The sequence below is a fragment of the Epinephelus fuscoguttatus genome, linkage group LG4 (genome assembly GCF_011397635.1).
Source record: "Epinephelus fuscoguttatus linkage group LG4, E.fuscoguttatus.final_Chr_v1".
Taxonomy (NCBI): domain Eukaryota; kingdom Metazoa; phylum Chordata; class Actinopteri; order Perciformes; family Serranidae; genus Epinephelus; species Epinephelus fuscoguttatus.
Genome location: NC_064755.1, coordinates 13,208,849 through 13,224,472, shown reverse-complemented (window position 1 = coordinate 13,224,472; position 15,624 = coordinate 13,208,849). Strand labels below are relative to the sequence as shown.

The window sequence follows — 15,624 nt, the reverse complement described above, 5'->3', positions numbered from 1 at the left end:
GTTATATATTGATGATGTAATTGGCCTCCTCACTGCGATGTTTAACGAAGGTTTAAACAGCGGCTGTATGGGGGACTCATTTTATCAAGGGGTTTTATGTTTGTTGTATAAGAAAGGTGATGACACTGACATAGATAATTACAGACATATAACTATTATGAATACAGATTATAAAATACTTGCTAAAATAATTATGAATAGATTACATGATATATTAGATAAAATGATAGATAAAGAACAAACCTGTGCAATTAAAGGGAGATTAATGTGGGATAACCTGAGCATCCTTAGAGAAACTGTGTACAAACCAGACAAAGGATTCTTTATGATTGGGCTGGATCAAAAGAAAGCCTTTGATTACATTTCCAGAGATTATCTCTGGGCTGTTATGAAGGCTTATGGTTTCCCTGGTGACTTTATTCATGTAGTTAAGTGTCTGTATATGAAGTCCAGTGTCTGTGTTAATGTAAATGGTGTTTTATCTGAGCCCTTTGAGGTCGAGAGAGGGGTCAAGCAGGGCTGCCCTCTTAGTGCTGCTTTGTACATTTTGGCCATAAGCCCTTTAATCAAAATAATCAACTCTGAAAGTTTAATCTCTGGTATATGTGTGGGTCACATGCCCAAGTTTACAGCAATTGCTTACGCTGATGACGTCACTGTTATTATAAAAAAACAATTGGAAATGGACGTTCTAACTAATCATTTAAATCTGTATGAACTAGCATCTGGTGCTAAGTTGAACCATAGTAAGACAGAGGGAGTTTGGATCGGAGACGAGAGGGACAAACCAAACATTAATGTTCAAATTAATCACGAAATAAAAATTTTGGGTATAACATTCTGTAGTAATGATTGTAGTGAAAGAAACTGGGAGCAAAAATTGACTGAAACCAAAGAAGTTAAAAAATGGGAGAACAAAGGTACCAGTTATAAAACCAGACTCAACATCATTAAAACTTTCATCCTGTCCAAACTCCTCTTTCTGGCTAACATCTTTCCTCCGTCAGAGAGAATGAATATGAAATTAAATAAACAGTGTGTTAATCTAGTGTGGGGTACAACCAGAGAGGTCACTAAAAGAGACATAATGTTTAAAGGTAAGGAATATGGGGGTTTGGGGGCTGTGGATCTGGGCATTAAATTAAAGGACGCTTTTGTTAGAAATGTATCTGCTGCATTCCTCAGAAATGCTCTCTGGATAGGGAACAGATCACTGTGGAGAAAAAGGAGAGGGAGAGGCAGAACTGGCCCATATTATAAATTATTATATGCTGATTATCTAATGGAACACCAACATTTAAATATTGATTGGAGTAGTTCAGCAGCAAACATATTTTTAATACAATTAATAATTATAAATATGGAGGCCTAAATACATATCTGATAATCATAGCAATGAAGTGATAAATATATTAAAAAATAAATCCGTGTCAGAGAGCATTAGAGACAACAGATGGCTGACATCAGTGGGCAGACTCCCAGTGAGAGCAGTTGTTTCATGGAGTTGTTACCTTACCACCAAAATATGTCCAATGATCAACTGCTCCGAGCCTGAAACTCAAGAACATCTGCTAATGAACTGTTACAGAGCACAAGAGGTGTGGAGCATTTTAAAAGGTCTGGGTGTGAATTTTAAAGTGTGCTACAAATCTGTTATGTATGGACTCTTGGATGAGAAGATGCCCCCGAAACACAACGAGCTGTTTCAAATGATCATCAGTGTAGTTTGTGTTAAAATATGGAAAACAAGATGTGCCATGACTCTATATCAGACTGTCATAGACAGCAACATGGTCGTGAGGCAGGTACTCACAGACCTCCGGAGGAGGAAAACAATGGACAAATCTAAGAGCCTCCCCTGGCACATCTTGGATCTGTAACTCTGACTAAAGGACACTTCCCATCCTTTTGGTTGTATTGTTGTCATGTATTGTATTGTCTTAACTAATTTGTATACTGATAAATTCTGTCTTGCAAAAAAAAAAAAAAAAAAGTAAACCAGGGAGAAAAAAAAAAAAACACAAAACAAACAAAACAAGCATTTCAACAGTGTGTGGTTTCAGTCTGCTGCTTTTGTGGCTGACAACCTCTCCAGCTTTGGAGAAGACCCGCTCACATGGCACAGATGTTGCTGGCATGGGGAGATACTTTTTGGCCATCTTGAAGAGGTTCGGGTATATTCTTCTTTCACGTGATGCCCAGTAAGTAAGTGGGTCTTCTCCTCTGGAGAGGTAAGGCTCAGACACATATCTTTGAACCTCCACTGTAGCATCTGCTGTTGCACTTTGAGATTGTTGTGTTTTACCTAAACAAAAAGAAAAGGGAAATTAGCAATCTTTCATAAAAAGAAAAATTATGCATACGGTAAAAACAGGCCATAATACAAACCAACTCTGCTGTCCAAAAGATCCCACAAATTGTCCTTTGCTGAAGGCCCATGTTCTTCCTTGGCAGCTGACCGATGGAGTTGATAACATTTTATACATCTTACAAGAAAGGTATGGAAAACACAATAATAACAATAATAACAATAATAACAATAATAACAATAATAATAATAATAATAATAATAATAATAATAATAAATGGTACACTACCTGTGATGTTGACGGCATTTCTCTCTCAGCACACTCTGCTCAGCTTCTGCAGCACAGCTGCATGTGTTTCACATGGCCTCTGTGCATGTGTTTCACTGCCAAAAGCTAATGTTTTAAATTGTGGGTCCAAGATGGTGGCTAAGGCCAGAACGCTAACATTTTCAATTTTGCATCATTTGACCAGCACATGCTGCAGTTGTTTTAAAAGGTGTTTGGTTTTAATGGCTGATGCCTTACAGCCAATTTGTGCTGTACCATTCTAATAAGTGGAATAACTTTGGAGACAGAAACATGCTTTCGACTGACATCTCTGTGGAGGCTCCTTGGCATCCCTCAAATTTTCTGCTGTGTGGGACTGTGTGAAATGTCCACACCAAACACTCACTAGCTCCATGTTTTGATTAAAAAGTAGGTGACCCCAAGATAGGCATCCATGTTCATGGAGGACCACATGTCTGCAGTTAAACCTACGGACTGTGCGTTTTCCAGTTCCTGTCTTGCCTTCTCTTTAGCCTCTTGGTACCTTTTCTCCACCATAGCTTGTCAGGCCTGGTGAGTAGGCAGGATGTAGGTTGGGTCCAGGATCTGTACAAATGCCCTGAAGCCTTTGTCCTCCACCACTTTAAATGGTTGAGTGTCAAGCACAACTATATCAACCAGTGCCTCGTCCAGCTCAGCTTGCTGATCTTACAGTGATCACCGGTGAGTGAATCTGTGCAGGCCTGGCTCATCCAAAACGAGCCTATTTTCACCTGCCCTGCTTTATACGACAACAAGGCATGAGCTGCAGCCTGTCCCTCCAACATCACAGTTCCAGTTACTCTTCACATGTGTCATACTCCACAGCTGCCATGGGGTTAAACAGTGTGTCCCAGCCTTCTTTGAATAGCCTTGGGTTTTGTTCAGCTCGGCAAGATGGCATAGTGATGTAGTCTTTGAGGTTGACTGGTGGACGCCTTTGTTGCTGCACTATACTGCTTCAGGATGGTGTTAGTTTTAGCCTGGCTCCTGAATGGCCGGTCTCACTGCTCCAGACTTCTGGTGAGAGTCAGCCATGGGCAGACCAGGGCCTGCATAGTGGCTTGGTTAAAGTTGTTCCCATCATCAAAGACTTAATTTATAACTCTGGCTGGAAGGATCATTTAGTTGAGGAGAAGCAGCTGATCTGACTTAACTGATATGAGTGAGGATGGAGAAGCAGTCAGCAGACTGAATTTAAAGCAGTTATTTCCTTCAGACAGGGTAGTTGGATGTTGAGGGGTTTTGACTTTCAGCACACAATGAATGAACTCAGTCAGCATACTTGATGCACCTGTGTCAGATGCTCAGTTAGCACACCTGTGGCTGCTTCCAGGGAGTGTGCTCCTCTCTGCTCCTCAATCCAGCTGTCATGTGACCTCCTCTTCAACAACTCTGGTTGGACTGAGACAGGACTGAGACAGGTTTGCAGTCTTGTAGATTTAGGCAAGAAAAAGTTGATTTTAAACTCCACACTGATTTTCATATCCTGTGTTTTCAGCCACATTGTGTCACAGAGGTTTTCAGACAAGATATTGTCTTTGACTTTTTGTGTTATCTGGACACACTCTACATTAGATACACGTTTACATGCTTCCAAGCTCCTTTTGAATATTCATCAGTTGTTTAGTAAACATCTTCTGTGACTGAGCCATTTCATTCTCATTCTCATTCATCTTCTAACCGCTTCATCCTCTTGAGGGTCGCGGGGGGGCTGGAGCCTATCCCAGCTGACATTGGGCGAGAGGCAGGGTACACCCAGGGCTGACACATAGAGACAAACAACCATTCACGCTCACATTCACACCTACGGTCAATTTAGAGTTATCAATTAGCCTAGTCCCCAATCTGCATGTCTTTGGACTGTGGGAGGAAGCCGGAGTGCCCGGAGAGAACCCACGCTGACACAGGGAGAACATGCAAACTCCGCACACGCCCACGCCCGGGATCGAACCGACAACCCTCTTGCTGTGAGGCGAGAGTGCTAACCACCACACCACCGTGCCGCCCCTGAGCCATTTCAGTTTCTATAAAGATGTTTAAATCTTCTAACCGCTTCATCCTCTTGAGGGTAGATGTTTAAATGTTGATAGAAAGTCACAAAGTTTATATTATTATTATTTTTTCAATGTAAGGAACCAAATCTAAGGTTCTGATCCTCTTTGATAATGAACATATGTGTTTATATGTGGGCCAGGGGTTATGTTGGGTCTCAGTGAAATAAAACCATAAATAAAATCACTATTTAAGGCCTGCAGGTGTTAAGTGAGCATTTGGCAAATTAAACTTTTTGCACAAAAATAGCTCAGATGCAGGTGACCTAGTGTAAAGGGATTCTTTAATATTCCCTCCACTTAAGTTTTAAGATGCTCAAAATCATCCTCCAACAGCTCAGCAAAAGACGTCACTGAATTCTTGAATGGGCCTAGAGACCAGAGTTTGTGTATGACAGTGTTTGCTAACATGGCATCAGTATTTGACTGAGGAAGGGTCATAATGTCCTGGGCGTGTGTTTCCTCAGCACTCTGTAGCATTAGGAAGGGCATCGTCACACCTTGATGGTTGGTGTTGAAAAGCACGAAGCTGCTCTAATTTTTAATCAGGAGTCAGTACCCACACCCTGCACAAGAGGTGACCTGAATTACCCTCCAATCAACTCCGGGGAGCTGTGACATTTGGCCAGAATGAACAGAGAAATGGTTTTAATAGCAGGATCAAACAATAGAGGACTGCTACACTCTCCCCCCATATGATTAACACTGTGTCAGTGAATATAGTGGAAAACATCAGTGAATGTAGTGAAATCGTAACATAATATTATACTATATCAAACCCAACAGTAACTGCTTTTTTTCCTCTCTTTTTAAATAACTATTTTCTTTCGTCTTCCTCCCCCCAACCACCCGCTGTATTGCTCCCCAGCCTCAGAAGCTGACCAATCCTGTGCGAGCAACAGCACAGTGGCATTTGCATCAGGTGGATACAAATATGCCGTTCTGCAGTAAGAGGCTTCATACGTTTGAGAAAAAGCGTACCCGTCCTGATCATGCCTGAAACCACCGTGAAAGCGCCCAAGAAGGGCTCAAAGAAAGCCGTGTCTAAGAGCGTCAGCAAGAGCGGCAAGAAAAAGAGGAGGACCAGGAAGGAGAGCTATGCCATCTACGTGTACAAGGTGCTGAAGCAGGTCCACCCCGACACCGGCATCTCGTCCAAGGCCATGGGCATCATGAACTCGTTTGTGAGCGACATCTTTGAGCGCATCGCCGGTGAGGCCTCCCGTCTGGCTCATTACAACAAGCGCTCCACCATCACTTCCAGGGAGATTCAGACCGCCGTCCGCCTGCTGCTGCCCGGTGAGCTGGCCAAGCATGCCGTGTCTGAGGGCACCAAGGCCGTCACCAAGTACACCAGCTCCAAGTAAACAGTCCTGCTGCCTCTGAGACTAAACCAACGGCTCTTTTAAGAGCCACCCACTTTATCTGAAGATCAGTTCTCTTTGTGTTTAGTGTTGCTATGTTGATGATGTCTTTACAATGTATGGTCAACTATACACACATGCTAACCATGAATTTTAATTTAACACTATCTTTTCTCTAATATAGATAAATTTACTCTTTGGGAAGAATCAGAAGTAAGCTACAGTAAGAAGCTCATGTTCTAACATTTACATTTGGTGTATTGACAGATTGTGTTCGTGTGAATATCACGTTGGGTTTTGTTCAGTCATTTAGTGATAGGTCCTATTTTCTACACTTAAAATTTCACTATTTCAGAAACGTATCCCTCAAATGGTTCCAAAGAGAAACAATGAACAATTTATGTATACACAGTTTTTCCAGTATCTTTCAGAGAATTCATTTCTTTGACTCATGCTTTTCTCAGTGTTTTAACTCAATTTATGAAAAACCATCTGAGATATTAGATTAATATGACATGGTCTTTACTGATGTTTGATGGAATTAAGCTAACAAAGTGTAACAATAAGAATATTCACTGATTTTATTTATTTTTATTTTTTCAAAGAAAGCATGAAACTGCACCAGGTCGTCTAAAATAAAGAAGAAACTGGAGAAGACCTCGGCTGTCACCATATTGCAAAGAAAAAAAAGCAAGGGAGGAAAATAGTTGTAGTTTTGTCTTCCCCTCTTCCCTGCGCCGGGCTGGACAGCGAACCGCAATGGTTCCCCTCGGCAGAACGCCAACGTATGCCTCCAGGCACGGAAAATTCTTGGTTCGCCTAAAGTATATAGGCACCGGAGAGAGCTTCCTACCCGTGATTATGTCGGTGATGAACTGTTATTTGACTCATGTTGGATAAACACGTCTGATGTCTATTCATTCATAGCATTACCAAACAAACGCGACTTCGAGCTCATCTTCCTTCAAGAGGCTCCTGTGAGACGTCTTCCTGGATGTCCACTCTACTAAACAAGGTGAGCCAAAGTGGCGAGAATGGATGGTAGAGTCAGCCATCCAGCTCGATATCATCAATCTGGTGGTGAAATTCTGGACTGGAAGGGTGCCAGATAACGATGTTGAACTTTACCTATCACGTTTCTGTGACATCCTCCAAATAAACAAACCACTAGATAAACATCTGGTATGGAGTGAGAAAATATAAAGTCAGATTGCACAAAGACACTGGTGGCCAAGTTAAACAGATTCCTAACTGCATCTCCATGGGCCCTTACAACGGGCGGATTATATACCCGGGGCAGACTGCCTGTTGTTTCATATGTGGTTCCCCTGACCATCAAGTAAAGCAGTGGCCAACGGAAAATTGTTGGAAATGTGGCGGCCTCGGCCACAAAGCTACGACCTGCACTTCGGAGAGTCTGTGCAATTTGTGTGGTCAAAATGGCCACATCTTCTTCAACTGTCCACACTTATACGCCAACCAGGCCAGAGCCCACCATCAGCCCGGCACCACTGTCCAGCAGCAGCAGCAGCCTGGCTCCAGCTCCACTTCCCAGCAGCAGCGTGGCTCCTCGGCCCAGCAGCAGCCTGGCCCTGCCTAGCTACAACGTGGCTCCGGAGATCAGCAGCAGCCTGAGCCTGGCGACCAGCAGCTGAGACAGACCGGCCCGATTGACCGGCAGCATCAGCAGCAGCCCACCTTCCAGCAGCCCCTAAACCTACCTCCAGCTAAGCATCAGCAGCAGAGAAAGCAGCTTGGCCCTGGTGGATATTCCTCTGCTGCAGCACAGACGGCAGCAGATCCTGGCCCTCGAGCCCGCGAACCATCGGTGCTGCTGCTGCTGCAGCAGCGGCAGCAGCAGCAGCAGGCTTTTACCCAACCTGCCGAGCATCAACAACCCAGACCAAAGCCTGTTAATCAGCAGCTGTGTTGTATAATATATGTAAAGATACTGAAATAGAAAATAGAGGGAATTTAATATATGCACTCAATTCAGGACAAAAACAAACTCAAAGTAAATGTACTAAAGCTATAAAAAACCAAGATGGAGATGTATTTCATGATGAAAAAAAGAAAAGAGAGGTGGTTAAAGAATTATGTGCAAAGTCCTATAAAAACATCCACGTCGATTCAGGATATGTTAAATTACTATTGGAGTCTGTATCCAGGTTCTCCTCAGTTAATTTTGATGTTTTAATAGGAGAAGTAAAAAGGGACGAGGTAGTTCAGGCTATCCAGCAAGTCAGTGTTGGAAAGAGCCCCGGACTTGATGGTCTCCCTACTGAATTTTATCAGTTATACTTAGATGACGTGTTAGATCTCTTCACATCTATGTTCAATGAAGGTTTACACAGTGGTGTATTTGGTGACTCTTTTTATGAAGGTGTGCTATGTTTGTTGTATAAGAAAGGGGACGAGACTGATATAAATAATTACCGACATTTAACTATTATGAATACAGACTATAAAATATTAGCTAAGATAATAATGAATAGACTAAATGATATATTGGATGTTATTATTGAAAAAGAACAAACATGTGCAATCAAAGGACGCTTTATGTGGGATAACCTGTGCACTTTGAGGGAGCTCTTCCACAAGAGTGACCTTTATATCATAGGTTTAGATCAAAAGAAAGCCTTTGACTATGTATCTAGAGAGTATTTGTGGTCTGTGATGAAAGCTTGTGGTTTCCCAAATGCATTTATTCATGTGATCAAGTGTTTGTATTTAAAATCAAATGTGTGTATAAACTTAAATGGTATTTTAACTGAACCCTTTAAAGTGGAAAGAGACGTAAAACAAGGCTGTCCACTGAGTGCCGTTTTATATGTTTTGGCAATAAGCCCGTTAATTAAACCTATTAACTCTGATTCGCTAGTAGCGGGCAAATATGTAAATAACAACCTTAATGTTAAAGCCATGGCATATGCAGATGACGTCACGGTCATAATTAAAAATCAGTTAGAAATAGATGTATTATGAAACCATTTGAGTTTGTACGAATTGGCCTCTGGTGCCAAGTTGGCCTCTGGCCTCTGGTGCCGAGTTTGGATCGGATCTGAAATCAAAAAACCTGATCTAAATATTCAAATAAAACAAGAAATTAAAATACTTGGTATAACTTTTTGTAACAATAACTCTAGTGAACATAACTGGAATGATAAACTGACTATAGTACAACAAGAAGTCAAAAAGTGGCAAAATAAAAAGACTAATTATAAATCAAGAATCAACATTATTAAAACGCATATCCTATCCAAACTCCTATTTCTAGCAAACATCTTTCCTCCTCCCCCCACCATTGTTAGAAAACTAAATAAACAGTGTGTAAACTTGGTCTGGGGCACTACTAGAGAGGTCACAAAACATGAGCTCTTATTTAAAGGCAGAGAACATGGTGGTCTGGGTGCTGTCGACCTAAGTATTCAGTTAATTGTTGCCTTTATTAAAAATGTGTCAGCTGGTATCTCTAGACGAGCTCTCTGGGTTGGAAACACCAAAAATTGGGACAAAAAACATGGCAGGGCGAGACAAGGCCCTTATTATAAATTAATTTATGCTGATTTCGTAACTGAATATATTAACCTACAAATGAACTGGACTAGTGACTCAAGTAAAACAATATTTAGTAAAATAAATAATTATAAATATGGTGGAATTATTAAATATAAAAATGTCCCAGAAAATAAATCAATAAATATAATTAAATTATTAAGTTTATTTATTTTTAAAAACAACTTAATATCCCAATCTGAGATCCTGCCTGTCCAAAATCTAAAGTTAATTTTAGAGGAGAAGATTTGTGTAACAGAGAGGAGCCTCCTGATAGAAACACTGTTTGGCAGTGAGATGAAGGAGGAAATACCATGCACACTGATTGAGGTGGACTGAAATAACAACAGGTCGACCTGACAGACACTGTGTTCTGTCAAAGGTTCCTCCCTGAAGGTTTGTCTTTACTGCTGCACTGTGAAAATTAGTCAGTTTGCAGTACGTCACACGTGATGCACTTCAACACATGGTTAAAATCTGAGCTCATCTTATTTAACTCTAAAATATTTATAGAATATTTCACTCAACATGTGTACTTTAAAATCCGCTACAGTTAGTATAAAGCTGGTAAACATTTTGGATGTTGCCTCATTAATAAACAATTTCTGTCTCTGTAAATTAAGTTTAAAAACAAAACAAACAATAAAAGACAGCCAGAAATCCATTCATGACACATTCAGAACAGACAGCAATGTGGAGGTATTTAAACTGTATTTTCACCATCTTGGGGCTGCTGTATCACTTGCAGAGAAAAGTAACATAATCCAACTGACAGAAAACTCAAGTTTGTTATTATTATAATCATTTTTGACTAATTGTGTCATTGATGAGACTGGGTTTGCAGCTTACCTGTAACACACTGGAGAGAAGTGTTTTGTTTTGTTTATTGCACTGATTTTGGTCACTAAGGATATTTCAGTGCATCACAGGGTCATGGGTGCATGTGTAACATTAGTATATCAAAAATACAGATACTTCTTCACCTCAGTATGGTAAATAAAATGCACACAACATGTTGAATTTAGTTTTTTCCAGTTACAGTGAATCAACCAGCTCAGACTGCAACAATTCAAACCCAAAATGTGTCTGACTGCAAACACTGCACCACAAGTGGACAAAGAGGAATGGGGATGAGAGCATGTATTTGACATATAATCACACACACAGTACATGGCCCTCTGTATGAAGAAGCTGTCCAGGGTGCTTGTGCACACAGACAGGAGGCATTTCTGCTACCAAAAGGTATTCATTTATTTCTATTATTAAACACATTTCTGTTCTGTTACACAGCCTGTGAGTCCTTTCAAATCTAATGATAATAATAATAATAATAATAATAATTGACACTTTATTAGGTTTTCTAGTATTCTGGAATTAACCTATATCAGTAAAACAGTGTAACTTTAACATTTAAAGCCTCCTGTGTTTCCCCGGGCAGGTGACATGTAAATGTATTGGATCATAAAAAGGAAAACTAATGATTCATTTTAATAAACAGTAGTCCTCAGCAGAGGACATGTTCACGGCCACAGAAGCTTTGATACAAGTCTGACTGAACTGCAGCCATCATCAGTGTGTTTGCTGCGACCAGAATAATTTGAGTTTATTCCAAAGTCATCGACAGCAGATGGTTGCTGCTGGAAAACGGCTTTGATGGAGCTGTGATGCATTTGAAGTCATTTTAGGAGAGAAATGAGTGGGAAATGCAACTGAGCAGTGCTGGCCACGGCGGTGAATAAGTGAGGTTTGGAGGCTCCACAGACAAAATGCAGAGAGCATCAGAGCTCTACATGACTTGAATATGAAGAGACACAAGTCCGCTATCGGCTCCCTTCACTGTCAGCCTTCAGCACTTGTCCCACATTTAGTTTTTCACCTTTTCTCAGTCAAGAGAAAACACAAGTGCTCCAGCTTTCACACTGCACAGAGGAGCCACGGGCTGGGTTGAGTCTCCACGGTGCTCATGCCGTGTTTATGTCCAGCCTCCTGCTCGGAGTTTTCAACAGTCCAGTCAGACTCTCGAGTGACACTGAGCAACAGCAACATTATGGCAGAAGAAGCTCCAGCTCCAGCCGCCGCGCCGGCCAAAGCCACCAAGAAGAAAGCTTCCAGGCCGAGAAAGGCCGGTCCCAGCGTCAGCGATCTCATCCTGAAAACTGTGGCCGCATCCAAGGAGCGGAGCGGCGTGTCTGCGGCCGCCCTCAAGAAGGCTCTGGCTGCCGGAGGCTACGATGTGGACAAGAACAAGTCCCGCGTCAACACCGCCATCAAGGCTCTGGTGGCTAAGGGCTCTCTGGTCCAGACCAAAGGGACCGGGGCCTCCGGCTCCTTCAAGATGAGCAAGAAGGCTGCCGAACCGAAGAAGGTCAAGAAGCCGGCCAAGAAAGCCGCTCCTAAAGCCAAGAAACCCGCAGCGGCCAAAAAGCCCAAGACGCCAGCAGCCGCTAAGAAGTCTCCCAAGAAGGCCAAGAAACCCGCAGCGATCAAAAAAGCAGCCAAGAGCCCCAAGAAGGCTGCAAAGAGCCCGAAAAAGCCCACCAAGAGCCCCAAGAAGGTGGCCAAAAAGGCCCCTGCAGCCAAGAAAGCCCCCGCAAAGAAGGCAGCCAAGCCCAAAGTCAAGAAAGCAGCAGCCAAGAAGAAGTGAGCTGTCATCAGTCTCATCAACAAACTACTCACTAAAAGGCTCTTTTAAGAGCCACCCACACCATCTTTAAAGAGCAGCCTGTTATTTATTGTAAAATTATTATTTTTTCTGAAAGTAAGACTTTACAATCAACATCACGGGAAAGGTGTTTTTTTTTTTTTTTAACATCAAAAGACGAGACGAAACAAATAAAAGAAAAAAGTGTATTTTCGACTCTATTACTCGTGCATTTTTCTTACCAAGTGGGTAATACGAATACCATTTATATCAGGGTATATGGGAGACTCTTCAATTCAGGGCACTCTTGGAATTTTGAAAAAATAATATTCTTTAAACTTTCTTTAAGTGTTTCAAAGGGTTTATTAATTAGTCTGGATCAACGATCTTAACATAGCTTTGATCATACTTCATGATACTTTTGATATTATGATGCTTTTTTTCAAAATTGTCACAGCAAAATGTCATACCATCACAAAACACTGATTTTAATACAAAATGATATGACAAGCAAAGTTTTCACAATCATTCCAGTAAACACAACACATGCTCTTTAAGAAGTATGTTCTAAATAATTGTAAGTACATTTAAAATACATTTTAACAACATGTTCTCTCTAACACTTTAATATATTGCCTTGTACTTTTTTGTGCAGTTAATGTGTCACTTGTGCACTTTATCTCCCTTTAGAGGGATTGCACTTACGGGACATGTGCAATTTACTGTCACTCGCGCACTTTATTGCACACTGTGTGCCCAGAATTTAATTTAGCTATTTTAGTCCTGCTTTAGTCCTGTTGCTTACTGCTCAGTGATTGTGTCTGTGTCAGTAGTCTGTGCGCATGCTACCTGTCTGTATCTCTTGTATGTCTCGTGTATTTGTACCTCCTGCTGCTGCAACCTAAATTGCCCTTTGGGACATTAATAAAACTTGAACCTTGTCTCAACAATGAAATGTTGTGTACTAATCAAAATATTTGATTTGCAATGTACATCTTTTCAGAAAATGCAAATTTAGACTTTTTAACATGACCACAATGGTTGAGATAAGACCCAAGATAACAAGAAACAACCTTTTCTGTCTATCAAAAAATGTATTGTGATGGCAATGACAACATGTTTTGGTAATGCCATAAAAATTAACACTGGTGTTTTTCTTTTTTTTATGACAAACAAAAGAAAAAGAAAATACTACCTTTTAAAAACAACACCTTTCAACACTTAACCCTTCTTTAAAATAAATCACTTGGTAAACTAACACAGTATTTCTTACTTAACTATCTTCTTATGGCCAGCTGGCTTGTTCGAGACATAAAAAAGGTTCAAGCAATAAAAAAGCAAAGCGATAAAAAGAGAATTGGCATGCTCAACTCAAATGTCCTATAGTATGATGAGCAAAAATAGAAAATAAAGTCGTTAGCACTCACAAATAGGCTAAATGTGTAGCACTTTTATCAATGCACAGCAATAGATGAAATCAGCAGCCCTAGGCTTTCCTCAGCATTTGTGAGACATAGGCTATGTAGTGTTTTTTGTATCTCTCTTTTTCTCCTTCAAGATACTGCTGATATTTCTCAGGATCTTCCTTGATTTTGTCTCTGTATTTTTTTGAGCGTTGAGCTAGTTTAGCTGGGGCGATGTTAACAATGTCAAACAAAAAATTATGTAAATTACAGTTGGTCACTGTTTAATAAGGTATCATTAAGCTATTTCAGTAATAAATGATATATGGGTGATTCTTCAATTAAGGGACTTCTTCTCTCCCCAGGGTAGATTTTCAAGAAAAAATTGTTGGGGTGTTCAATGGTAAATTATGCTGATATATTCTAGTTATAAGATAATTAACAGATAAGTTGTCATTACCATCACTGATTGTCATTACCATCACAGCCACTTGTGTGATGGTAATGACACGTGATGGTAATGACAATTATCACTTTTTGGAGCCAAAAGATGGCGAGGATTTAGACCTAGCTAAGCTAACAACAAAGGTCGAACAAAGGAGCACCTTCAGCCAGAGACTGATTGCTCCTAAAGGCACCACTGAGCGCCACAGGAAGTCATTCTTACCTGTGGCCATTAAACTGTACAACTCCTCCCTCTGATGATCGGACTCATTTGACTATTTATAAAACAAAACACACAATATAATTACTCATTCTTATTTCATTTATAACGCTACAACCATTTCATTGTATATTGTATATATTTCAGATTGTCTGCTTTACTATTTTATTATTTTGTTGTCTACTTTAATATTTTATTTTATATTAATGTCTACTTTAATATTTTATTTTATTTATTTCATTGTCTATTTTAGTATTTTATTTATATCTTCATCTTTATCTCTTGTTTCCATTCATGCTGTATTTGTATTTCTACTTTGCACGGAGCATTGGAACAAAAACAATTTCCCCCCGGGAATTAATAAAGTATTCTGAATCTGAATCTGAATCTGAAATTGGTTAGATAGCATACACTGCACACTGAATATATGTAAATGAGGTGAAATTCCCCATTACTGAATTAAAATGCTCAAATAGTAACTTGTTTGGTAATGACGCCTAATAAACGTACTCTCAGACCATGATGTAAAGAACTTCAAATTACTTACATTTGTGGGCATGAAAAAGTCAGGCTTCTGCCTCATGACTGGGAATGTTCTTCTGGTACATGTAGTTTGCATGCAACAATGTAAGTAACTGCTTGTAGAAACTTTATTGCTCTCTAAAATGCTGGGTGTGATGGTAATGACAGATGTATGAGGGACAGCAATATTTTACTATTAAGGACAACACAACAGTTCTGTCTTAGGTTTTGTTGATGGGTGAAACCATGTGTCAGTACAGAAATTGAGTATTGAGTCTGTACACCATAAAAATCGTATTTGGCATGTATAGGATTGTTTGTGAGAAGTTTTTCATAAATATATCACCACTACAACAGAACTGATCTTCAGATAAAGTGGGTGGCTCTTAAAAGAGCCGTTGGTTTAGTCCCAGAGGCAACAAGACGGTTTACTTGGAGCTGGTGTACTTGGTGACGGCCTTGGTGCCCTCAGACACGGCATGCTTGGCCAGCTCACCGGGCAGCAGCAGGCGGACGGCGGTCTGGATCTCCCTGGAAGTGATGGTGGAGCGCTTGTTGTAGTGAGCCAGACGGGAGGCCTCACCGGCGATGCGCTCAAAGATGTCGCTCACAAACGAGTTCATGATGCCCATGGCCTTGGACGAGATGCCGGTGTCGGGGTGGACCTGCTTCAGCACCTTGTACACGTAGATGGCGTAGCTCTCCTTCCTGGTCCTTCTCTTCTTCTTGCCGCTCTTGCTGACGCTCTTAGACACGGCTTTCTTTGAGCCCTTCTTGGGCGCTTTCACGGTGGTTTCAGGCATAAT

The 15,624-nt window shown here is 40.8% G+C and overlaps 3 protein-coding genes across 3 annotated transcripts; 2 read left to right on the top strand and 1 right to left on the bottom strand.

Moving 5' to 3' along the window:
* The first annotated feature begins 5,661 nt into the window (after positions 1-5,661).
* Positions 5,662-6,042, top strand: LOC125886807 (histone H2B 1/2-like). Its single transcript, XM_049573133.1, has one exon. It carries the CDS (start codon positions 5,662-5,664, stop codon positions 6,034-6,036), a length of 375 nt encoding a protein of 124 aa, XP_049429090.1. The 3' UTR covers positions 6,037-6,042.
* Positions 6,043-11,635: 5,593 nt separating this feature from the next.
* Positions 11,636-12,287, top strand: LOC125886800 (histone H1-like). Its single transcript, XM_049573124.1, has one exon. It carries the CDS (start codon positions 11,636-11,638, stop codon positions 12,230-12,232), a length of 597 nt encoding a protein of 198 aa, XP_049429081.1. The 3' UTR covers positions 12,233-12,287.
* A 2,959-nt stretch (positions 12,288-15,246) lies between these two features.
* LOC125886822 (histone H2B 1/2-like) lies at positions 15,247-15,624 on the bottom strand. Its single transcript, XM_049573147.1, has one exon. The coding sequence runs from the start codon at positions 15,619-15,621 to the stop codon at positions 15,247-15,249; it is 375 nt and encodes a 124-aa protein (XP_049429104.1). The 5' UTR covers positions 15,622-15,624.